General features: G+C 43.0%; 1 protein-coding gene across 1 annotated transcript; it reads left to right on the top strand.

Annotated features, from left to right (window-relative positions):
- The first annotated feature begins 1,914 nt into the window (after nucleotides 1-1,914).
- On the top strand, nucleotides 1,915-25,010 carry LOC142254926 (protein spinster homolog 1-like). Its single transcript, XM_075326289.1, has 14 exons — nucleotides 1,915-1,990; nucleotides 4,033-4,231; nucleotides 4,403-4,468; nucleotides 4,739-4,875; nucleotides 6,315-6,466; nucleotides 7,423-7,492; nucleotides 8,077-8,219; nucleotides 8,310-8,462; nucleotides 8,585-8,774; nucleotides 8,984-9,049; nucleotides 9,943-10,041; nucleotides 12,057-12,228; nucleotides 19,792-19,870; nucleotides 24,189-25,010. The coding sequence occupies exons 2-13, from the start codon at nucleotides 4,045-4,047 to the stop codon at nucleotides 19,827-19,829; spliced, it is 1,473 nt and encodes a 490-aa protein (XP_075182404.1). The 5' UTR covers nucleotides 1,915-1,990; nucleotides 4,033-4,044; the 3' UTR covers nucleotides 19,830-19,870; nucleotides 24,189-25,010.
- Nucleotides 25,011-25,443: the final 433 nt, after the last annotated feature.

Here is a 25,443-nt window from a genome sequence, read left to right as displayed (position 1 = left end):
TGTAGAGATTCCTGGAAATTGCCATTAACCCTTTCAGAACATGGCCAATATTATTTCCTCTTCATCTCTATTTTTCTGTCCACACAGCCATGTGAAAGCTTAATGTTTTGTGATATGAATTGTTGTTTTGAAAAACACCATTCATTTTATTATATAGAAAAATGGGAAAAAAATGACAACTGAGGTGAAATGGTGAAAAAAAAAAGTTTAGCAACTTTGTTAGTGCTGCCTTTTTACCGCATTCATTTTGTGGTAAGATTAATCTGGAAATGTGATTCAGTGTGATTACAGCAACACCAAATATATTTTATTATTATTATTATTATTATTATTATTATTACTCAAGTGGCTGCAACAATTTCAGAGCTGTATAAAAAAAATTATTTGATTCACCATTTTATGAGCCCGGGGCTTGTTTTTTCCATGGTGAGTTGACAATTTTATAGACACCATTTTGGGACACACAAAATTTTGGGGAAATTCACAGTAAAAAATCAAGAAACCCCCCCCCTCCCCCACAAGTCACTTTCTTTCTCTTGGATTTAGGATAAATCAATGACAGATATAACAAAGGGCGAGAATTGCACTTTTTTAAATATATGTATATAAAATATATATATATATATATATATATATATATATATATATATATATATATATATACATACACACACAAGGCTCTGGCAAAAGTCAAGAGACTACTGCAAAATTGTCAGTTTTTCTGATTTTTCTCTTTATAGGTATATGTTTGGGTAAAGTGTAAATTGTTCTTTTATTCTATAAACTACTGACATCTCTGAATTTCCAAGCAATACATTTTGAACTTATTTTCTGAAAATGAGAAATGGTCAAAATAACAAAACAATGCACAGTGCTTTCACACCTCAAGTAATGCAAAGAAAACAAGTTTATAATCATTTGAAAACAACAATACTAATAGTGTTTTACCTCAGGAACAGTTCAGAAATCAATTTTTTGTGTAATAGCCATGAGTTTTAATCACAGCTTTCATGCGTATTGGCTGCTTACACTGCTTTTGGGTGACCTTATGCCACTCCTGGTGCAAAAAAGTAAGCAGTTCTTTGTTTGATGGCTTGTGACTACCCATCTTCCTTTTGATTATATTCCAGAGGTTTTCAATGGGGTTCAGGTCTGGAGATTGGGCTGGCCATGACAGGGTTTTGATGTGGTGGTCCTTCATCTACACATTGATTGACCTAGCTGTGTGGCGTGGTGCATTGTCCTGCTGGAAAAACCAGTCATCAGAGTTGGGGAACATTGCCTGAGCAGAAGGAAGCAACTGTTTTTCCAGGAAAACCTTCTATGCGGCTTCATTCATACGTTCTTCTCAAAGTTTAATCTGCCCAATTCCAGCCTTGCTGAAGCATCCCCAGATCATCACCGATCCTCCATCAAATTTCACAGTGGGTGCAAGACACTGTGGCTTGTATACCTCTCCAGGTCTCCATCTAACCATTAGATGACCAGGTGTTGGGCAAAGCTGAAAAGGACAATGCGCCATGCCATAAAGCTAGGTTAATAAATGTGTAGATGAAAGGATGAAGGACCACCACATCAAAGCCCTGTCATGGTCATAGAATAAAAGAACAATTTACATTTTATTCAAAAATATATAAAGAGAAAAATCAGAAAAACTGAAAATTTTGCAGTTCTCTCTTAATATTCACCATATATATATATATATATATATATATATATATATATACACACATTATATACATGCACCGCACACTGACATCATAATGGCTTAGAATCCTCAGTGACAGAATGATGATGTCACAATCGGCCCCTGTGTGTCACAGTGAGTGACGGAATCATTCCGGTCACTTTCTATTGTGTGTTGCAGTCACAAGTTGTGTTTTGCAAAATTTGTTATAGAAAGCGATAGATATTTATTATTTTTTTTATTATTATTATTATTATTATTAATATTATTATCATCAGCGTCTTCCGGTGGACAGAGGGAAAGGTACGTGACACTTAGTGTAATGAGTAATGGGGGTCTTTGCAGGGGGGAGACACGACCTGCAGAGGATTATAGAAGGACATGTAGAGATTCCTGTAAATTGCAATTAACCCTTTCAGAACATGGCCAATATTTCCTCCTCTTCATCTTTATTTTTCTGTCCACACAGCCATGTGAAGCTTGATTTTTTTGTGACATGAATTGTTGTTTTGAAAAACACCGTTCATTTTATTATATAAAAAATGGGAAAAAAATTACAACTGAGGTGACATGGTAAAAAAAAAAGAAGTTTAGCAACTTTTTTAGTGCTGCCTTTTTACCGCATTCATTTTGTGGTAAGATTGATCTGGAAATGTGATTACAGCAACACCAAATATTTTTTTTTTATTACTATTATTACTCAAGTGGCTGCAACAATTTCAGAACTGTGTAAAAAAAAATATTTGTCTCACCATTTTATGAGCCCCTGGCCTTGTTCTTTCCATGGCGAGTTGACAATTTTATAGACAATATTTTGGGACATACAAAGTTTCGGGGAAATTGACAGTAAAAAAATAAAGAACCCCCTCCTCCCCCACAAGTCATTTTCTTTCTCTTGGTTTTATGGATAAATCGGTGTCAGATATAACAAAGATCCAGAATTGCATTTTTTAATATTTATATACATATATATATATATATATATATATATATAATTATAATAATTTATTCATTTTTTATATAGCGCTATTAATTCCATAGCGCTTTTTATATATATATAAAATATATATATATATGTATATATATATATATATATATATATATATATATATATATATATATATAAAAATATATATATAATATTATTTTATTTATTAAATTAGGATGATTGACATTGTTATATTTTATCATTTTTTATGTATTTTAAAAAAGGGACTTTTTGTTGTTGATTTTCACCTTACTTTTTTAGTCTCACCTAGGGGGCTTGAACCTATGATTGATTGTTCGATCGCTTATGCTATATACTGCTGTTCTCATCATACTGTAGTACCACAACACTCAGCATGCACTTCTAGAAAAATATAGGACTACAAGTGTCAGAAAGTCCTGTTATATGAATTTCTCATCATTCTGTAGTACTACAACACTCAGCAGGTACATCTGGGAAAGTATAGAAGTAGCATGCTCCGTCGTCAAGTTTTTTATTGTGCTGTGGTCTATAATGAAATTGATGTTCCCCCTTATGATACCCATCCCATAGTAGGAATAGATGTCCTCCATGGAGGCACATGCATCATGGTGGGGAAGGGAGGCGATGAGAATTGGTGAATAACCATTTAATTGATGCTGTTATTGACAGTGGCATCTAAATGGTTAAACAGCAGTGATTCATGCTCTGGTTGCTGCTGTTGGGGCAGGTGATGGCATATACCCTCTGTCACTGACAGTGGCATCTACATGGTTAAACAGCAGTGATCGGCGGTCTGGTTGCTGCTGGTAGGGCAGGTGATGGCACATACCCTCTGTCATTGACAGTGGCATCTAAATACTTAAACATCAGTGATCGACGCTCTGGTTGCTGCTTTTGGGGCAGGTGATGGCACATACCCTCTATCATACCCTCTATCATCTACATGGTTAAACAGCAGTGATCGGCGCTCTGGTTGCTGCTGTTGGGGCAGGGATGGCACATACCGTCTAACCATATAGATACCACTGCCAATCACAGACGGTATGTGCCATCACCTGCCTTAACAGCAGCAACCAGAGCGTCGGTCACTGCTGTTTAACCATGTAGATGCCACTGCCAATGACAAACAGCAGTGATCGGCGCTCTGGTTGCTGTTGTTGGGGCAGGTGTTGGCACATACCCTGTATGGAGGGCCCTGACTGTGATGTATATCTACACCAGGGTGTGTGGATCGGTTAATACAGCACGGACAGAGGTAAAATCATCAGATAATAAGGCCTCTGAGATGACGGCTCAGTATAGGGTTAGCGTTCTTTTCTGGATTGAGACCAATGCTATATTTTTACCATCTTGTGTTTTTCTCCATTGTTTGCAGTGCGCTGAGAACATGGCCCTTCTCGAGAATTCCACCAAAAATACACCACTTCCATCTGATGATGTCGAAAAAGGAGCGGATCCACAAGAGCAGGACCTGCCCCCGCGGACTGGAATTTCACACACCTGTGCCATTATTATTCTAGTGATTCTATTCTACATAAATTTAGTCACCTACATGGCTACTTCCATTGGCGCAGGTAGGTAGCCGTACACCGTGTTATGTCGGGCGGCAAGGGTCATCTGGCCCATACTTATACAGTAAAAAAAGAACAAATCTTCATTACCAACAAGAAGGCTCATTAGTGGCTGTGACCTCTATTCCTTCTCTGATTACAATAACCTTCATTCTCTGCTCTTTCTTCTTCCAGCGATTCTTCCATATCTACAAGCCTCCTTCAAGATTGACGAGAGCAGAATCGGCTTGATCAGCATAGGTAAAATTTCAATATACAATCCTATTCTATAGGTCACCTGTGAGGACAACAATAATTCCAGACTGGAATCTCCTGACATCATAAGGTTCCACTTTGGTAGAGTTCACACGATGGCCGCCTGCAAATCTTTATAGTTACCAATAATGTAAAAAGTGATGAGGACGGGAGAAGTTTTTAAGTGCAAAGGGTTAAATAATCCTCAAATATAAAAATATAGTGTAAAAATAATTTCTATTGACTGCAACCTCTTGTTTCTTCCCTTTTTTTTAGTATTCACGGGCAGCTACGTGCTGTTTACTCTGGTCTATGGATTTCTGGGTGACTGCTGCAGCAGGAAATGTATCATGTGTGTAGGGATGGCCATCTGGTCAGTCACAGAGTTCTGCAGTTCCTTCACTCCCGATGAGGTAAACTGAATACAAACCCAATTGGTAGAAGCTTAAAGTGTTAAGGGGTACTTTGCACACTACGACATCACACGTGCAATGTTGGTGGGGTCAAATCGAAAGTGACGCACATCCGGCGTCGCTGTCTATATCGTAGTGTGCGAATCCTTTTTGATACGATTAACGAGCGCAAAAGCGTCGTAATCGTATCATCGGTGTAGTGTCCGACATTTTCATAATTTCGCTGCAGCGACGGTACGATGTTGTTCCTCGATCTTGCGGCAGCACACATCGCTGTGTGTGAAGCCGCAGGAGTGAGGAACATTAGCTTACCTGCGTCACCGCATCTCACGCCGGCTATGCGGAAGGACGGAGGTGAGCGGAATGTTTACGTCCCGCTCATCTCCACCCCTCTGCTTCTATTGGCCGCCTGCCGTGTGTTGTCGCTGTGACGCCGCACGACCCGCCCCCTTAAGGAGGAGGCGGGTCGCCGGCCAGAGCGACGTCGCAGGGCAGGTGAGTGCATGTGAAGCTGCCGTAGCGATAATATTCGCTATGCCAGCAATCACAAGATATTGCATGTGCGACGGGGGCGGGGACTATCGCGCTCGACATCGCCTAGTGTGCCTAGTGTGCAATGTACCCCTAAGTCTCATGCTGACGTCTGTATATCGCGGTCCTATCATGGACTGTGTGTCTCCAGAACCAAGCATGGCAGCCTCATAGAAATGTGCGAGGTTGTGTTGGGGTTTCCAGATGTTTTCGAGTGATTCATCAATTGCAACTTTTTAAAAAGCTAACTATTTGTTTCTCAAATGTATCCCCGTCTCCCCCTCCGGAGGGATAATATGTATGTCTGAAATTTTTTTTTATTAAATGTTGTGTCATTTTAGAGCATTTTTGTGTTAAAAAAAAGTAGCAAAAAAAAGATTAAAGACAAAAATAATGACTGATTTGCACAAAAATTTATGTGCGCACAACTCTGAAGAATTTGGCCCAAAAACGTAAACAAGACACAAAAAAAGAAAAGTTACTTAAAGCATGCAAATGGTGAATCTAATCGGGCCCATTTAGTGCCAAATATGGCCGTCATTATGGCGCTTACAAGAATGGACACACGGATCACTCATAATACAGACTAGGAAATCAGCTGTACGCCTCATGCAGACCTCTGTGGGTCGCGGTCCGATCATCATCAGGCCACGAGTCTAAGTGTTGCTATCACGCTGGGGTCGGCCGGCCCGCGGACTGTCCGTACATTGTGGTCTGTGATCCACGTACGTCTGCATGAGCCCTAAAGCCTCGCACTTTAGAACAATATTTTTCATTGGTACTTTCAAACCAAAAGCAGGAGTGGGTCCAAAATTTGGGAAAGTTGGAAATCTTTCTTTTAAGGTATTTCTTCAGGAATATGACAAACTTTCTTAAATAGCCACTGAATTTTTTTTGTGTTTTCACAGAATTTTACACAATTTCTAATAATTAAAGCACTGACAGGAGCTGCAGCGGCAAGCTATTCAACACTTGCCCCCTCAATCATTGCCGACCTCTTTGTGGGAGACAAGCGCAGCCGCATGCTGTATATCTATAATTTGGCGGTACCTATTGGCAGGTGAATATAGACCTATTTATATTGTTTTAAGAAAGGAATCTGTCACGATTCATGTTTATCTGCTGTTGCAGAGTTGTCATTGTTTCCTATTTTGGAATTCGGTGTTTTCCGGAGCGTGGTCGGTGGGAGGAGCCTATCCCTCCGTGCCTCATTTCCGGGATCATGGCGCCTTATTACGGAGTCATTTCCATTGGATCGGTGCCAGTTATAGTTCTACTCTGCAGTGTATTCGCTGCTCCCAGTAAGTTTGCCTGATTCTGCCTGTCTATGTTGTATGACACTGACTCCCGGCCTCCTTACTGCGTCTGTCCTCTCTGACTCTCATCCTCCCTCTCCAGCCCCTTCTCTGTTGTTCTGTCTCTGTGTTCTCCCACTACTACCTGCTGTCCTGGCTCCCGACCTCGGCTTGATACTGACTCCGGTATAGTTCTCCTCCAGTCCGTGATGATACCTCTCGGCTTCTGACCTGTCTTACCCTTGACTCTGACTCCACCTCTTCCTTGGTACTGCGTGATCTCCTGGCTCTGACGTTGGCTCGCATGACTTTCCCCGACGGGTCCACATGTGGAGCTAGTGACACCTAGTGCATTCATCACCACCCTGCGTATACCCGGAGTTCCAGCTCCCCCTGCTGGTATATTATAGAATCATAGCTAAACCATCTAATTCAAGCTAGGTGGATTTGCTATGGACTTATTTTCGGGTGGGATTGTGCTCTGTAGATGCATCAGAGAATGTGCTTATTTCACCTTAATTCACTGATGAAATCTCTCTTCAATGACAAGACAGGTTTGTAGCTCTTTGGGGAATCAGGGAACAGTTGCTGCTCATAGAAGTCTATGGAGGGGGCGGAGTAGGAAGGAGGAGCAAGAGAAACACACATATTTATATTTTTATATAAACACACGTTTATATGTGTGCACAAATGATGACAACTTTATTTTTTTCTATTACAGTGGCCTTGGTTACATCATTGGATCTACAGTAACAAGTGCACTCGGTGGTAACTGGCATTGGACCGTACGGGTAAGTAATAGGTCTGAGGGATGTTGATGAAAATCTGTGAATCTTAATTCTAATTCCTATATGGTATTAAAGGGAATCTAGCAGGCTTTTGGTATTTAATCAGTAGGGGCAGAGGACCTGATTCCAGCAATGTGTCTCTTACTACTCCTTGTAGTTGTTTTTACCAGCAGGAGATTATAAGGAGAGGACTAACTGTTTTGTGCCATGTAGTCCTCCTGTTCTGTCCCCATCACTTATTGGCAGCTTTCTGCCTATGTACGTGTACACATAGAAAACTGCCAATCACTGATGTAGGTGGGGTTATACAGAGCTCAACATTCAGAGATCTGCTAAATCTGCAGCAGAGGAAACAGGGATTTTATCAAAACTACAGCAAGCAGACCAGTAAGTGGTACATCTCTGAAATCGTGGTCTTTGTCCCTACATTATACTGCTCTCAGATGTGCAGAGAAAGACCTGCTGGGGGATTCTCTTTAATGGATCCACTTCCACAACAGTTCATTAAACATGGCTATGGTCATGCCCTTTTTGTGATGACACCACTGTGTATGTAATATCTAATGTCTCTCTCTTCGTCTACACAGATCTGCCCTGCTCTGGGCATTTTAGGAGTCCTGCTAATGATCTTCTTAGTAAAGGAACCTTCCAGAGGAGCTGCAGAGGGAAATAACAGCAAATCCTTCAGCCTCAGAAGATGGTTTTCAGATGTGAAACTGATATCAAAGAAGTAAGTGTGTTATGTGCATTGATTGATGTCAGGGATCTACCCCGTGACTTCTGCGTTATTGACGTTTTTTTCCTTTTTCACTTTCTGCAGCCGAAGTTTTATGTTTTCCACTCTTGGAACAACAGCTCTAAATTTTACAGCCGGTGCCATCGATATCTGCGTTCCTGAGTTGCTGCTGCGGGCCCGGAAAATCTTACAAGAGACCGCGCCGTGTCAGACCGACGTCTGCAACTACAATGACAGGTACAAGTTTCACAGACTTTAACTTGACGATTACTGGAGGGAATTTAATATCCCCCTACAACAATGTTCTTTTTATATTTCATTCTTCGTTCTATTTTACTCATCGCTTTACTTCTTTGCAGTATGATTTTCGGCATTGTTACAGTCGTCGCTGGCATCATTGGCATTGTAGCAGGGGTGGAGATAGCCAAAAGAGTCAAGAAATACAACCCTCGGGCTGACCCGTTAGTTTGCGGCTTTAGCTTGCTGGGCTCTGCCATTTTCCTTTTCTTGGCTTTTTATTTGGCAAATATTAGCCTTGTGGCCACTTATGTAAGTACCTGATGATTGCTTTGATACTTTACTGGGTCTGGGATATAGGAGCGATGTATTGAGCTGTAGAAATCATAGACCATGGCGGGGGCGATCTATGAATGAATGGAAACTGGGGGATGAATGGATTAAAAATGCAAAATATATGGAGGATAGAAAAGTATGCAAGAAACTAAAGTGTATATTATATTGTTCTTTACTCTCTGCAGGTCTTGATATTCATCGGAGAAATATTACTTATGATGAACTTTTCCATTTCTTCTGATATTTGCCTGGTGAGTGGAGAAAACCGCTAAACTTATCATAGCTAAAATTACATTTATGTAGTCAGTCCGTTCACCCATCTAATTCCCCATAATCCTGGCTGTTTGTTCTCAACTAAAATCTAAAATAGACCTAACACAAAGTGATTAATAATGTCTTTATGGAAGTCTCAGTACACAACGCGTTTCGGGGCCCCTTTCTCATTCCAGGATGACTGCACTGTATTTACGTATTCAGGTCTCCATAAGGAGAATATTCTTCCCCCGTGGTCCCCCATATAGCTTCTCATAGGCCAGATCAGATACCAACACTTTGCACTGATGAGGGGCAATCACCCCGAAACACTGTGTCTGCAAATTAGGATTCTGATATGGCATATATCCTAGGTCATATGAAAAGGCTTGTTAAAAGGCCAATTTTGACTTTTAGGATTGCTACTTCCAATAGGTGGCGCTAGAGTTTGTCTCCTTTTCTGGAGAGACAATTTGAATAATTCCCAGAGGGGCATTGCAGCTATAAGCCCCCTTACCACTGACAGCCAGACTGGTTTGTCAGGTCTCCATAAGAAGAATAGTCTTCCCCCTTGGTCCCCCACATAGCTTCTCATAGGCCAGATAAGATACCCGCACTTCGCACTGATGAGGGGTAATCACCCCGAAACACAGTGTCTGCAAATTGGGATTCTGATCTGGCATATACCCTAGGTCATATGAAAAGGCTTGTTAAAAGGCTAATTTTGACTTTTAGGATTGCTACTTCCAATAGGTGGCGCTAGAGTTTGTCTCCTTTCCTGGACAGACAATTCTGTATTTATGTGTTATGTATGATCACTTTGTCTGCGTTCTCTTGTCTCGTTGGGTTCAGGGTCTTCCTTTTACTCACCCAGAATATTCTCTTGTTTCAGTATGTGGTGTCTCCCGCAAGAAGAACAACAGCACAGGCCATGTTCATGATATTATCCAACCTGCTGGGGGACGCCATAAGCCCCCTTATCATCGGAGGGGTAAGTATTTGTTACATATATTCATATCATATTATGGCTACATTCACACATCTGTTCCTTTCTTACATTCTTGAAAAACAGACCATTTTTCTCTCGTGTCATCCATGTTGCATCCATTTTTTCACATCCATTTTTTAAAAAATTAAGAAGGTTGTGAATGTTTATTTATCCATAGACTCTAAATAATAGATCAATGGATGGAAAACTCAAGCATGAAGTATGTCTTCCTTTCTCCTTGTCTTTTTAACAGATTCCTACAGACATTAAAGAGTAATGGCAGTTTTAATTTTTATTTCAGAAATCAATAATACACATGAAAATATGAAGTATTGACAAATATATTTTCAGAGAAATCTACTTTTTCCTCTTCCCAAACTGATCGTTTATTCTCAAAATTCTTAATTCCATGGCAAAATCTGTATTCAGTGAAGAAAGATTCTAACATTACTGGGACAGGAGATGACAGTTGATGCTTATAACATTCTATGCATAGGGGGAGGAGCTAGAGGCAGGAATCCTCCCATCTACATAGAATCTAATCGGCAGCAAGGGCCATCTTCTATCTTAGTAATATAAAAATCTGTTTTCAGCAAATAAACATTTTATGTGTGAACTAAGAATTTTAGAAATGTATGGAGGAGAAAGAAACAGATTTATCTGATAAGATCTATTATAAAGTTGCTTATTTTTACGTGTGCTATTGTGTGTATATATATATATATATATATATTTTAATATAATGATGGTTACTCTTTAATGGCCGAGTCTGAATCTGAGTCTCACGGATCAAAGACACAGATGAATTTTTAAAACAGATGTTTGTTTGGATCAAGAAAAAGACGGACAACACACGGGCATATATAGCGGATGTGACTGCAGCCATGCAATGAGGTCTAATTAGTACAATACTTTATATACCGCTGTGGTGGCCTCCACGTCTACATAATACTCCTTAACACTATATAGAGATGTAGCCGATAGTGAATGAACTTAGCCGTATCATAACTTACTTAAAGGGGTTATCAAGCACCATTTTTTTTTAGTATGGGCTTAAGAATTAACTAAGAATTAATTAAGCGTTAGATGCTATCTGGCTATAGTGACCGGCACAGAGTGCTCTTACCCATGATTCAGTGGCTTCCGCTGATGTCACGTCGATAGAGCAGCGTCTTCTCTTCCTCTCTGCTCCGTCGACAATGTGTGAGTGCTGATTACATATTGATTGACAGCCGGCTCCACACTACCTAACTGCTGGGAGCCGTCTGTTAACCGGCATGAGGTCGGCAGTCACGCCCCATCAACAGAGCTGCCCAGAAGAAAAAGAGCAGCTCTTTTGACGTGGAACAGTGGAATTGCCGGCAGGAGAGGTCAGTGATTTCTCAGAGCTGGTGCCAGGTAGAACAGCCAGATAGTTGCCTGTTACTTTTTAGGCCCATAGTAAAAAAAAAAAAATTAAATAGTCCTAGACAACCACTTTAAGCAATTGGCTAATTTATTTTGCATTAGGGTGGTCATATTCAGCAATATGAATGAATGCTCCTAGGAACGTTGTGTCCTGCAAATGAATGTTCATGATGTAAAGATTGTTTATTTGGCAAATTCTATTAGAGCAGACAATTCAGGACACACTAGCAGTATCCACACACATACCCATAGAAACTATGTATGGAAGCTATGCACAAGCAACCTATTCTTCCATTGGGTGCACAGCAGCAGAACTCCAATGACAAGATGTCCCGGACTCATGTCATAGAGTATGTGCTAGAGGAGGATGCCACATGAGTCCTGTCTCCAGACAATGTGTAGTACTGGGGCTGAGGACACTTGGACCAGTTCTGTTCATAGTTGGGAGGATAGAAGCTCCTCCGCGATCTGCAGTGAGGCACCTGCTCTTTTTATGACAACCAAATTTCCTTGATATCCTTTGACTCCCATCAGGGTAAACGTGTCCAGCGAATTATGTTTTTTTCACTTTCATTAACCATACATAACTATTTATTTTCTTTTATTTTCAGATATCCAACCTCCCCAAAAGACAAAATCCAGACTCGGCTCGTTTGAGCTTCCACAGTCTGCAGTACGCCCTATTGGCTTGTCCCTTTGTGGTGACTCTCGGAGGAGGATGCTTTCTACTAGCTTCCTTCTATATTGAAAAAGATTGTGAGAAGGCCGAGATGGAGGATGAAGGTACGTGCAGAAATACGTTCATTATCCACTCGCATTAGGCTTATAATCGTAAATGTAACACCGAGCGTCTTTATAATGTATCTATCTCTATAACCTATTGAGTTAACAGACAGAAGCGGTTAAACAACAAAGCTGCTGTTAACTCATTATTATAACATAGTTAGTTTTATCCTAAATGTCATCCTTCCCTCCTGATTATGGGGCTGATGATATGACATCAATTGTATTTGGCAATAATAATTGATAAAAAGCTGCTTTGTATTTTGGGTGGAATCTGCTAAAGTGAACCTGTCACTTGCCATAAATGTGCATTTATTTTACCCAGTATAAATGCTGCTATTCTCCTGAATCCCCGATGTTTTTCTTTGTTTGTTCTCGTATGTCCCCGTTCTTGTTATATCTCCCTCCTTTCCCTGTAAATGTATCTAATATTTTAGTCAACTGGGTGTTGTCATCAAGTTTTTTCTTTTTTTAAAAAGATAATTTCTTTTTCGCTCCTAATTGGGAGACCCAGACAGTGGGTGTATAGCTACTGCCTCTGGAGGCCGCACAAAGAACTACACTTAAAAGTGTAAGGCCCCTCCCCTTCTGGCTATACACCCTCCCGTAGGAGTACGGATTCCTCAGTTTTAGCTTTGTGCGCAGGAGGTCAGACACGCACGCATAGCTCCATTGTTTTTAGTCAGCAGCAGCTGCTGACTATGTCGGATGGAAGAAAAGAGGGCCCATACAGGGCTCCCAGCATGCTCCCTTCTCACCCCACTGTATGTCGGAGGTGTTTGTAAGGTTGAGGTACCCATTGCGGGTACGGCGGCAGGAGCCCACATGCTGATTCCTTCCCCATCCCTTTTTACAGGGCTCTGGGTGAAGTGGGATTTACTGGTCTCCAGGCACTGAGACCGTGCTCCATCTACAGCCCCTGGAGAAGATGCTGGATGGAGCGGAGTACATCAGGGACATGGCCCTGCTTCCTCAAGGTACTCTGTGTCCCCGTGCATTTGGCGCTCACACCGCAGCATGCTGGGTGTTGTAGTGCGCCGGGGGACATCAGCGCTACGGCGCTTGTGCCATGGCCTCATTCAGCTTCGCTGAAGCAGGCACACTTCTGGGAATCGGTCGCGCCGGCCGCTGGGACTGCGGCGCGGCTGGCACTTGTGGTGCGCCGGGGACTTCAGCGCGGCCCGCGCTTTTACGGCGGCCGCGCTGATAACTCGAGTCCCCGGCTTTTGCGGCCTGCTTCCGTTCGTTCCCGCCCCCAGACCTGCCAGTCAGGAGAGGGGCGGGACGCTGGCCAGTGCATCAGCGCCGAGGGCTGGAGTCGTTTTTACATACTCCAGCCCTCACAATCGGCACAGAGGGGACACTGTTTCCCGCACTTTTGTTTGGAAACTCCCACGGACCGCCCCTCTCCACAGACGCCGGCAGCCATTCCTGCTGACACGCTGAGCTGCAGAGGGGAGCCGGGGAGACCCAGACAAGGAATTCTGCGCCTCTTACCCGCTATTCAGCGGGCGGTAAGCAGCCCTCAGGGCTCACCCCCTCTTGTGCCAGTAGTATTCTTAGTATTTTGTTTCTACAAATACTTGGTATTACATAGCGCTGGTCGCCCTTTGGCTATAGACTCTCTCACATTGCAGAGAGCCAGCAGCATGTCGTCCGTAAAACGCAAGGGTGCCAAGGCACAGACATTATATGCTTCCTGCACCGCATGTGGGACTTTTCTACCGGCAGGCTCCACGGACCCCCATTGTGTGCAGTGCTCGGCCCCTGCGGCGCTTGCACAGTCGGGACCTCTGCTGGACGTGACCCAGGGTGTACCACCTGTGAATGCTGTCCAAGTGACAGGAACTGAGTTTGCAGCTTTTGCTGACAGAATGTCTCTCACTATGTCACAAATTCTTGACACATTGCGAGCTAGGCCTGTACTTCAGGCCACGGACACTGTGCAATCATTGCCCCCTGGTCCCCCTCAGCTGAATTACCTCCAAGCTCCGGGACGGGCATATACACCTCAGGGTGAAGACTCTGACTCAGACGATGGCCCCGGGCAGCCTAAGCGGGCTCGCTATGACGGGCCTTCACATTCATCTCAATGGTCAGGATCCCAGCGAGATGAATCTATGGGTGATGAGGCGGACGTAACTGATCAGGATTCTGATCCTGGGACCGCTCTCAATCTAGATACACCAGATGGTGACGCCATAGTTAATGATCTTATATTTAACATCAATAAGATGTTAAATATTTCCCCACCAGCTCCTCTTGTAGAGGAGTCAGCTTCGCAGCACGAGAGAATCCATTTCAGATACCCTAAGCGTACATTAAGCACTTTTCTGGACCACGCTGACTTTAGAGACGCAATCCAGAAACCCCACGCTTATCCTGAAAGGCGTTTTCCTAAACGGCTTAAAGATACACGCTATCCTTTTCCCCCTGAGGTGGTCAAGGGTTGGACCCAGTGTCCAAAAGTGGATCCTCCAATTTCCAGGCTTGCAGCTAGATCCTTGGTTGCAGTTGAAGATGGAGCGGCACTTAAAGATGCCACTGACAGGCAGATGGAGCTCTGGCTGAAATCCATCTATGAAGCGATTGGAGCGTCATTAGCGCCTTCTTTTGCGGCCGTATGGGCACTCCAAGCTATCTCAGCCGGGCTTGCGCGAGTCGACTCAGTCACACGTGCATTTGCCCCGCAGGTAGCACCATTGACCTCGCAAATGGCGGCATTCGCGTCGTACGCGATTAATGCTGTTCTTGACGCTACAAGCCGCACGGCAGTGGCGTCAGCCAACTCCGTTGTTTTGCGTAGGGCCCTGTGGTTGAGACATTGGAAAGCAGATTCTCATTCCAAGAAGTGCTTAACCAATTTGCCTTTTTCTCGTGACCGATTGTTTGGAGAGCGTTTGGATGAAATCATCAAACACTCCAAGGGTAAGGACTCATCCTTACCGCAACACAGACAAAACAAACCCCAACAGAGGAAGGGTCAGTCTGGTTATCGGTCCTTTCGAGGACCGGGCAGGTCCCAATTCGCCTCGTCAAAAAAGACTCAAAAAGACCAGAGACGCTCAGATTCTTGGAGGTCTCAGTCACGCCCAAAAAGGACAGCCGGAGGAACCGTTGCCAAGACGGCGTCCTCCTGACTTGCGGTCTCCGATTCCCACACCCGCGGTCGGTGGGAGGCTTTCCCACTTTGGCGACATTTGGCTGTCACGCGTCAAAGACCGTTGGGTGAGGGATATTCTGTCTCACGGGTACAGGATAGAGTTCAGTTCTCGTCCGCCAACTCGTTTCTTCAGAACTTCTCCACCACCAGACCGAGCCGATGCTCTGTTGCAGGCGGTGGCCGCTCTAAAGGCGGAAGGAGTGGTGACCTCCGTCCCTCTTCAGGAACAAGGTCACGGTTTTTACTCCAATCTGTTCGTGGTCCCAAAAAAGGACGGATCGTATCGACCCGTCCTGGATCTAAAGTTGCTCAACAGACACGTAAAAGTCAGGAGGTTCCGGATGGAATCCCTACGCTCCGTCATAGCCTCAATGTCTCAAGGAGATTTTCTAGCATCAATAGATATCAAAGATGCGTATCTCCACGTGCCGATTGCACCAGAGCATCAGCGTTTCCTACCCTTCGTCATACACGACGAACACCTGCAGTTCGTAGCGTTACCTTTCGGTCTGGCAACAGCCCCCCGGGTCTTCACCAAAGTCATGGCAGCAGTAGTAGCTGTTCTGCACTCGCAGGGTCACTCGGTCATCCCGTATCTAGACGACCTGCTTATAAAGGCACCCTCTCAAGAGGCATGCCAACACAGTCTGAAGGTGGCACTAGACACTCTCCAGAGTTTCGGGTGGATTATCAACTTTCCAAAGTCTCATCTAACCCCGACCCAATCTCTGACTTATCTTGGCATGGAGTTTCATACTCTCTCAGCGATAGTGAGGCTTCCACTGGACAAGCAGTGCTCGCTACGGACTGGAGTGCAATCTCTCCTTCAGAGCCAGTCGCACTCACTGAGGCGCCTCATGCATTTCCTAGGAAAGATGGTAGCAGCAATGGAGGCAGTCCCGTTCGCGCAGTTTCATCTGCGCCCTCTACAATGGGACATTCTACGCCAATGGGATGGGAAATCGACGTCCCTCGACAGGACTGTCTCCCTCTCTCAGACTGCCAAGGACTCTCTGCGTTGGTGGCTTCTCCCCACCTCATTGTCACAGGGAAAGTCGTTCCTTCCCCCGTCCTGGGCAGTGGTCACGACGGATGCGAGCCTATCAGGGTGGGGAGCGGTGTTTCTCCACCACAGGGCTCAGGGGACGTGGACTCAGGAAGAGTCCACCCTGCAGATCAATGTTCTGGAAATCAGAGCAATCTATCTTGCCCTGCGAGCCTTCCAACAATGGCTGGAAGGCAAGCAGATTCGGATTCAGTCGGACAATTCCACGGCGGTGGCGTACATCAACCACCAAGGGGGAACACGCAGTCGCCAAGCTTTTCAAGAAGTCCAGCGGATTTTGACGTGGGTGGAAAGCAGAGCGTCCACCATATCCGCAGTTCACATCCCAGGCGTGGAAAACTGGGAAGCAGACTTTCTCAGTCGCCAGGGCATGGACGCAGGAGAATGGTCCCTTCACCCGGACGTGTTTCAGCAGATCTGTTGCCGCTGGGGGAAGCCGGACGTCGATCTGATGGCGTCACGGCACAACAACAAGGTCCCAGTTTTCATGGCACGGTCTCACGATCACCGAGCGCTGGCGGCAGACGCCTTGGTTCAGGATTGGTCGCAATTCCGACTCCCCTATGTGTTCCCACCTCTAGCATTGTTACCCAGAGTTCTCCGGAAAATCAAGTCCGACTGCCATCGAGCCATACTCGTCGCTCCAGATTGGCCAAGAAGGTCGTGGTACCCGGATCTGTGGCATCTCACGGTAGGCCAACCGTGGACACTACCAAACCGTCCAGATTTGCTGTCTCAAGGGCCGTTTTTCCATCTGAATTCTGCGGCCCTGAACCTGACTGTGTGGCCATTGAGTCCTGGATCCTAGCGGCCTCAGGTTTATCTCATGAAGTTGTTGCCACAATGAGACAGGCTAGAAAACCATCCTCAGCTAAGATCTATCACAGGACGTGGAAGATATTCTTAGCGTGGTGCTTGGCTCAAGGGTTTTCTCCCTGGCCATTTGCATTGCCAATTTTTCTTTCCTTCCTGCAGTCTGGGTTGGAAAAAGCTCGCTTAAGGGTCAAGTCTCCGCGCTATCCGTATTCTTTCAGAAGCGCTTGGCACGGCTTTCTAAAGTACGCACGTTTCTCCAAGGAGTTTGTCATATCGTTCCTCCTTACAGACGGCCATTGGAACCCTGGGATCTGAACAAGGTTCTCATTGCTCTCCAGAAGCCGCCTTTCGAGCCTTTGAAAGAGGTTCCCCTTTCTCGGCTTTCACAAAAGGTAGTTTTTCTTGTGGCGGTCACGTCTCTTCGAAGAGTGTCCGAGCTAGCGGCGTTATCTTGCAAATCTCCCTTCCTGGTGTTTCACCAAGACAAGGTAGTACTGCGTCCAATTCCAGAGTTTTCTCCCAAGGTGGTTTCTTCCTTTCATCTCAATCAGGATATCACTTTGCCATCTTTGTGTCCGCATCCAGTTCACCAATTTGAAAAGGGTTTACATCTGTTGGACCTGGTGAGAGCACTCAGGATTTACATTTCTCGCACGGCGTCTCTACGCCGTTCTGATGCGCTCTTTGTCCTAGTCGCTGGTCAGCATAAGGGATCGCAAGCTTCCAAATCCACCCTGGCGCGGTGGATCAAGGAACCAATTCTTCACACATACCGTTCTGCTGGGCTTCCGATTCCATCTGGACTGAAGGCCCATTCTACCAGAGCCGTGGGTGCGTCCTGGGCATTGCGGCATCAGGCTACGGCTCAGCAAGTGTGCCAGGCGGCTACCTGGTCGAGTCTGCACACGTTTACCAAACACTATCAAGTGCATACCTACGCTTCGGCAGATGCCAGCCTAGGTAGACAGGTCCTTCAGGCGGCGGTGGCCCACCTGTAGGAAGAGGCTGTCTGACAGCCCGTTCATGTGGTATCTTTTTACCCACCCAGGGACTGCTTTTGGACGTCCCACTGTCTGGGTCTCCCAATTAGGAGCGAAAAAGAAGAAGGGAATTTTGTTTACTTACCGTAAATTCCTTTTCTTCTAGCTCCAATTGGGAGACCCAGCACCCGCCCTATTTGTTCTTAGGGTTTCGTTTTTCGGGTGCACATGTTGTTCATGTTGTTTCTTAAGTTCTCCGATCTTGTTATCGGATTGAATTTGTTTTTGAAACTGTTATTGGCTTTCCTCCTTCTTGCTTTGGTACTAAAACTGAGGAATCCGTACTCCTACGGGAGGGTGTATAGCCAGAAGGGGAGGGGCCTTACACTTTTAAGTGTAGTTCTTTGTGCGGCCTCCAGAGGCAGTAGCTATACACCCACTGTCTGGGTCTCCCAATTGGAGCTAGAAGAAAAGGAATTTACGGTAAGTAAACAAAATTCCCTTCTTTTAGGGTCACACCCACTTGTCAAAATAAAAACAATATTAGATTTATATAACGGGAAAAGGGGGCCATTTCTCAAGAATTGAGGATCCCAAAAACAAATGATGAACATCAGATTGAGGAAAGCAATGGTATTTACAACAGGTTAAAAAAATGGCAAATGTCAAGGTCATCTTGTTCAATCTGTTAAACATTTATGCATTTTCCCCAAAAAAATAAATTAAAAAGAAATATGAAATAGGGAGGATGAAAGGAGGGAAGAATGGAGTAACAATAGGAAGTTACAGGGGAAAAAAGTAAAGTCAAGTCTGGTCATTATTATTAGTAATAAAACCAGCATTGTAATTTTGCCTTTTTTTACATATTTGTAAACATTTAATTTGGTACATGTCTGGTATATTCTATTAATACGTCTATTTTAGTTTTTAAGTTCTGGGTTTATCCTGGGTAAAGAAAAACCAAAACACTTAAACTATTAATTAATCAATAAATATCTTTTAAAACGTTTTCCCTAATTGCAAAGTAGAACTGAGATATATATATATATATATGTGTTTATATCCTTTCAATTACTTGTGATATTGATGGCGATATTATTTGCTTCCATTGTGTTACGGTTAAATGTTTAATCACCAAAAAAGATATAACAAAAGATGTGTCAGAATTTGGGTGGGATTTCTTCTAGACCTCGTGAGAATAATATTAATTGTGGAGTAAGTGTCATATTGGGTTTAGAAATTCATAGGAGAAAGTTCAAAGTTTCTTTCCATAATTTCATTAATAATGGACAACTCCAAAATCTGTGTGAAATTTCTCCCGATAACAACGGCCTCTCCAGTATAGAGGAGATTGGAAAGGAAATGCTCAGTGGAGTTTCATTGGAGTAAAGTATCACCTTAGTATAATTTTATAGTGTGTGTATCACATAGTAATAGGATATGTGAGGTTGAATACTTTAGTGTATATATAGATAATCCTTCTGTTTAATTTTTCTATATAAATATTTTTTTATGTTGTTTCTATTTTGTCTTTATAGATTGTGTCCTCGAGGAGGTGATAGTTACATCTCCATAAATTAGAATTTTTTACGGTTGAATCTGATGGAAAATTTAAAGGTAAGATAAGATGGGAATGTTCACACCATGTCTTTTCACCCATATTTACATCAATTCTAGACAGGGTTTTATGTCGGAGTAGTGTGTGAACTCCCTTGAAGACTTGAAGAGGTATTTGGGATTTTAACACAAACCCGAAAACATGGGGGCTGGATGGTAATTGCATTGTTTTGGGTAGTGCATTCCATAAAACTGGTGCTGCACAAGAAAAGTCTTTGAGACTGAGGTGGGGAGTTTGAACAATGGAGGATGTTAGTTTAAGATCATTTGTGGAATGGAGGGGGCGGGTGGGTTGAGAGAGGAAATATAGGGTGGTGCAAAACCGTGTAGCGCTATATGGGTGAGAGATAAATTTGTATTGCACTTTGTAGCTGATGGGCAGCCAGTGTAATGACTGGCACAAGGTGGAGGCATTGGTGAAGCGGCTGGACAAACATATGTCCCTGGCTGCCGCATTCAGCACGGATTGGAGAGAAGGAAGTTTGGTTGGAGGGAGACCGATCAGTAAAGAGTTGCAGTAGTCCAGACGAGAATGAATAAGAGCGGCAGTCGGGTTTTTGCAGTTTCAATGTGAGAAATGTTCGGATTCTGGATATGATGGTTGGATTCTAGAGATGATGGTCGGACTCTGGAGAGTATAATTGTCTAATGTTTGTAATAAGTATCCCGTCTGACCAGTTGAGAATGAATAACCATTTGGGACAATGTTAAAGTCGCCAAAAAGTAACAACTTTCCCTTCTGAACTTCATTATTTTCATAACTAATTTGTTAAGAAAGGTGATTTGTTCCTTGTTGAGGGCGAAAATATTAACTAAAGTAAAAATATTATTATTAATCTTACAAATTAAAATGTGACATTTACCGTTTTTATCTCATATTTCTGATATGAAAATAGTAAAAGAAGTTAAGAATTACAGAAGTACAAATATTTTAAACCAAATAAAAGATGCCTCGAAGTCCTACTGGATGAACCAACTAGACTGGAAAATTGGTTTTCTTCTATGAAAGTGAAAGTTCATGGTATCTCCTTCAATTCACTTCTTGTAGAGGAGATAAAGATTAAATATTGGTATTTTCTGAGCAGATTCCTAAAATTGTAAAATCCAAGAAGAGATGTAGAGCCCATAAGGTCATCATTAATTGTAATGTATGGAAAATATAAGAGGTTTATTTAGGCCTTTTCAGGAGTGATCTGCAAGATCTTGTAATATAAATCCTGGAGTATCTTCTTTCCATATCATTAGTGTTAGTGATAGTATTGGGACTGTTTTACATTGATGGGAAAGGAAAAGTTTAGCGGGGAATCCCCATGTGTAAATTATTCCCTTGTGTTGGAGAATTGTAGTGATTTCACCATACAATTTCCTTATGGAGATAGTTTCTTTAGATAAGTCCATGAAGACTCTTATGTCTTGGAATGGACCTGGCAAAATCGTATTTCTCTTTAAAGGGAAGGTGTCGTCCAAAAAAAAAATTTCAATAACTGAAAAAATGTAAAGTATTAATGTTTTAATTAGATATTATTATTTGTTTTTTAATGAGCAAAATATAAAAAAAAATTAAAAAATTTGATATTTTCCACTCTTAAACACTAGTGAGAGCAGCTTCTGAAATCCTACAGAAATCCTACTGTAGAAATAGCCTGGATTACAGCTGCAGTAAAGTGGGCAGAATCTGCTCTCCTGTGTGTGATGTCAGAGGTCCCCCTCCCAACCTGGGTGTTTCCAAAGGATAACAGGGAATGAAATTTAGGATCACATTGCGGAGCCATTTTACTGGTTACCAGAAATGTCTAAAGTGTCACCAAGGACAGCTGGAGTATCACACAGGATAGGATTAGATACACAGCTCAGTAGACAGTACCACACAGGACAGGATTAGGTACACAGCTCAGCAGATGGTATCACACAGGAGAGGATTAGATACACGGCTCATCAGGCAGTATCACACAGTACAGGGTTAGATACACAGCTCATCAGACAGTATCACACAGGAGAGGATTAGATACAAGGCTCAGCAGATGGTATCACACAGGATAGGATTAGATACACGGCTCAGCAGACAGTACCACACAGGACAGGCTTAGATACACAGCTCAGCAGACAGTATCACACAGGATAGGATTAGATACACAGCTCTGCAGACAGTATCACACAAGATAGGATTAGATACACAGCTCAGCAGACAGTATCACACAGGACAGGATTAAATACATGGCTCAGCAGACAGTATCATACAGGACAGGATTAGATACACAGCTCAGCAGACAGTATCACACAGGACAGGATTAAATACATGGCTCAGCAGACAGTATCATACAGGACAGGATTAGATACACAGCTCAGCAGACAGTATCACATAGGACAGGATTAGATACACAGCTCAGCAGACAGTATCACATAGGATATAATTAGATACACAGCTCTGCAGACAGTATCACACAGGATAGGATTAGATTTACAGCTCAGCAGACAGTATCACACAGGACAGGATTAGATACACGGCTCAGCAGACAGTATCACACAGGACAAGATTAGATACACAGCACAGCAGACAATATCACACAGGAGAGGATTAGATACACAGCTCAGCAGACAGTACCACACAGGACAGGATTAGATACACAGCTCAGCAGACAGTATCACACAGGAGAGGATTAGATACACAGCTCAGCAGACAGTATCACACAGGAAAGGATTAGATACAAAGCTCAGCAGCAAACTCACTAGTTATTAGGTATATAAATTATTAGCATAAATTCCTAACTAAAACTTAACATTTAATGATGCTCTTAAAAGGTAATAACCACAATTCAAATAGATAAAATGACCCGGTGCACAGTAGAGAGAGGGAAACTCAGTCCCTACAATGTCCACTCCCTCCTACGCCCTACCTAGCCGTGGAGGTTGGCACCCTAAAGATACGATGTGCCGCCCCCACTCACCGACCGCTGTCCCTGCTATAACCCTGTGAACCCCTACAGACAAAGATAAAGTGCAGTGCGCATAATTAAAGTGCAGTGCATATATATAAAGTGATAATGTGCAAAAATTGGGTTCACAAAAACCTCCTCAGACTTCAGGAGGTCACAATTGTTCTCATTGAGAACCTATACCAATGCAGGGAAAAGGCAGGATAGGATTAGATACACAGCTCAGCAGACAGTATTACACAGGATAGGATTAGATACACAGCTCAGCAGACGGTACCACACAGGACAGGATTAGATACCCAGCTCAGCAGGCAGTATCACACACAGGGTAGGATTAGATACAGCTCAGCAGGCAGTGCCACACAAGAGAGGATTAGACACACAGCACAGGGAGGGAGCAGGGGGTGTCATTGGAGACTGTAGCAGCAGCGGCAAAGGAGGGTCGCTTGTAATCACACACTGCTCTGTATGCACGCCCGCAGCGGCTGCAGCAAGGAGAGTGGAAGGGGTGTCATTGGAGCATTGGAGACGGTAACAGCGGCGGTGGTGGGGGGAGCCTTCTCTAATGTTACTAAATGGGGTCGGAGCCCGACTATCAGAGTCTATGCCCAGGTGGCTGCCATAAAGGAGGTGAGTAACTGTTGTTACAAACACCAAATCCAAGATGGCAGCCCCCAGTGCCTTCAGTAAAATTATAATTAAATAAAAACAAAATAAGCAGTGATTTTAATTTTGTCTTAAAAATACTTGATTTAATAATCACTATTATTAATACAAAAATAAAAAAAATGTGACACCCTTCCCTTACGTTCTTTGTAAGTCCTTAGTTTGGAAGAAATGGAAACACAATATCCCCTTGCGAATTGTTTGTTAGATATAAATCTTTACCTCAGTAGCTTATTGTAAGCTCCAAATCTCTCAGTTGAGGAATTGCACTTTTTATTAGATATTTTAAATTTACTTGCAGTCTATCATTTTGAATACCTCCTTGAATTCATCTAATTTTTACGTTACTTTGCAGATTATGATCTTTTAGATGGGTGAATTTGTTACCTAAACACTTTAGGTTTTTGATGATCTTTTTAATTGGCGATACTTGAATTTTAGAGATATTCAATTTTGTGCTGATTTTGTGTGATTATCCATATCTATTTTCATGGAGCTTTCAGTGCGAATATTGGTTCTCTGATATAATTCTCAGAGGCTTTTTGATCTGTACTTCTAAGATATCCATGAAATGCTTAATGCCAGCCAATATGATGCATTCTGGGTCTAGGATCCACAAGATTATAAATCAGTAATCGTAGTACATTGTGTGCCAATTATATATGATATCCAATTGTTCCAACTTCAGTCATAATCATTCATATTTATTATTTTTGCAGATCCCTACTCCAAAGAGAGGTTTGATCATGTTCCATCAATGAATATATAATCCAGCCGGATGTGACAACTCTTTCACGAGTCAGCAACACATCAGACAAAAAGACAGATTCCGGGATCGGTCTCTGTTCTTACTTATGGATATGACTTTTACTGCAGTCAGATGTATTCACTGAACAAAGTGAGTTTCCTGCTGCATCAAGAGACAGATTCCGGGCTCGGTTTCTGTTCTCAAACACTGGATTCGACATTTACTGGACTTTCCGCAGTCAGATGTATTCACTGAACAAAGTGAGTTTCCTGCTGCATCAAGAGACAGATTCCGGGCTCGGTTTCTGTTCTCAAACACTGGATTCGACATTTACTGGACTTTCCGCAGTCAGATGTATTCACTGAACAAAGTGAGTTTCCTGCTGCATCAAGAGACAGATTCCGGGCTCGGTTTCTGTTCTCAAACACTGGATTCGACATTTACTGGACTTTCCGCAGTCAGATGTACTCACAGAATGAGTGAGTTTCCTGCTGCATCAAGAGACAGATTCCGGGCTCGGTCTCTGTTCTCAACCACTGGTTATGACTCTCCTCAGTTAAATGTACCCAAGGAATGAGTTTCCAGCTGCATCAAAAGACAGATTCCAGGCGTGGTTTCTGTTCTCAACAATTACCAGACTTTCCGTGGTGAAACATGTTCACGGATCATGTAACTTCTATATTAAGTTACATCTACGTCATTAAGCCCCATCATGATCAGGGCCACATTGACGACTATTGGGCAACACGGTGCATGGAGTTTGTATGTTCTCCCCGTGTTTGCGTGGGTTTCCTCCGGGTACTCCGGTTTCCTCCCACACTTCAAAGACATACTGATAAAAAAATAATAATAATTATAAATAAATTATTATATATTATTCTGGCTTCTGATGAGAATTCTTACATTTGATATCTTGAATTAAGTTAAGAGAAGCAAGTGGTGGTCAACCCATAATATCATGGGGGCCTCGGGTGTGGTTTGTGATTCCCATCGCAGGTCCATACATTACATTCGTTGTCCTGAGACCACATATGTGGTCAGTCCTCCATTAAGGTATATAGAAAATGCAGAAACAACAAATCAATAGTCCAACACCTTCCTGCTGTAAGACATACTATTACAGAGACATGAGATTTACCACAAACTGCGCTATTATTATGACAATTGTGCTGAGGGGGCACTTCAATGAGTGAGTGTCAGCTGCAACTGCCAGCACCAATCCCAAC

The sequence above is a fragment of the Anomaloglossus baeobatrachus genome, chromosome 10 (genome assembly GCF_048569485.1).
Source record: "Anomaloglossus baeobatrachus isolate aAnoBae1 chromosome 10, aAnoBae1.hap1, whole genome shotgun sequence".
Taxonomy (NCBI): Eukaryota; Metazoa; Chordata; class Amphibia; order Anura; family Aromobatidae; genus Anomaloglossus; species Anomaloglossus baeobatrachus.
This window is presented reverse-complemented; position numbering and strand designations above follow the sequence as displayed.

Excerpts from the sequence above, each read along its gene's own strand:
- LOC142254926 (XM_075326289.1), top strand. The coding sequence starts at position 4,045 with ATGGCCCTTCTCGAGAATTCCACCAAAAATACACCACTTCCATCTGAT. Across the intron at positions 6,467-7,422 it reads TTGGCGGTACCTATTGGCAG|TGGCCTTGGTTACATCATTG; the intron begins GTGAATATAGAC and ends TTTCTATTACAG. Across the intron at positions 9,050-9,942 it reads TTTCTTCTGATATTTGCCTG|TATGTGGTGTCTCCCGCAAG; the intron begins GTGAGTGGAGAA and ends CTCTTGTTTCAG.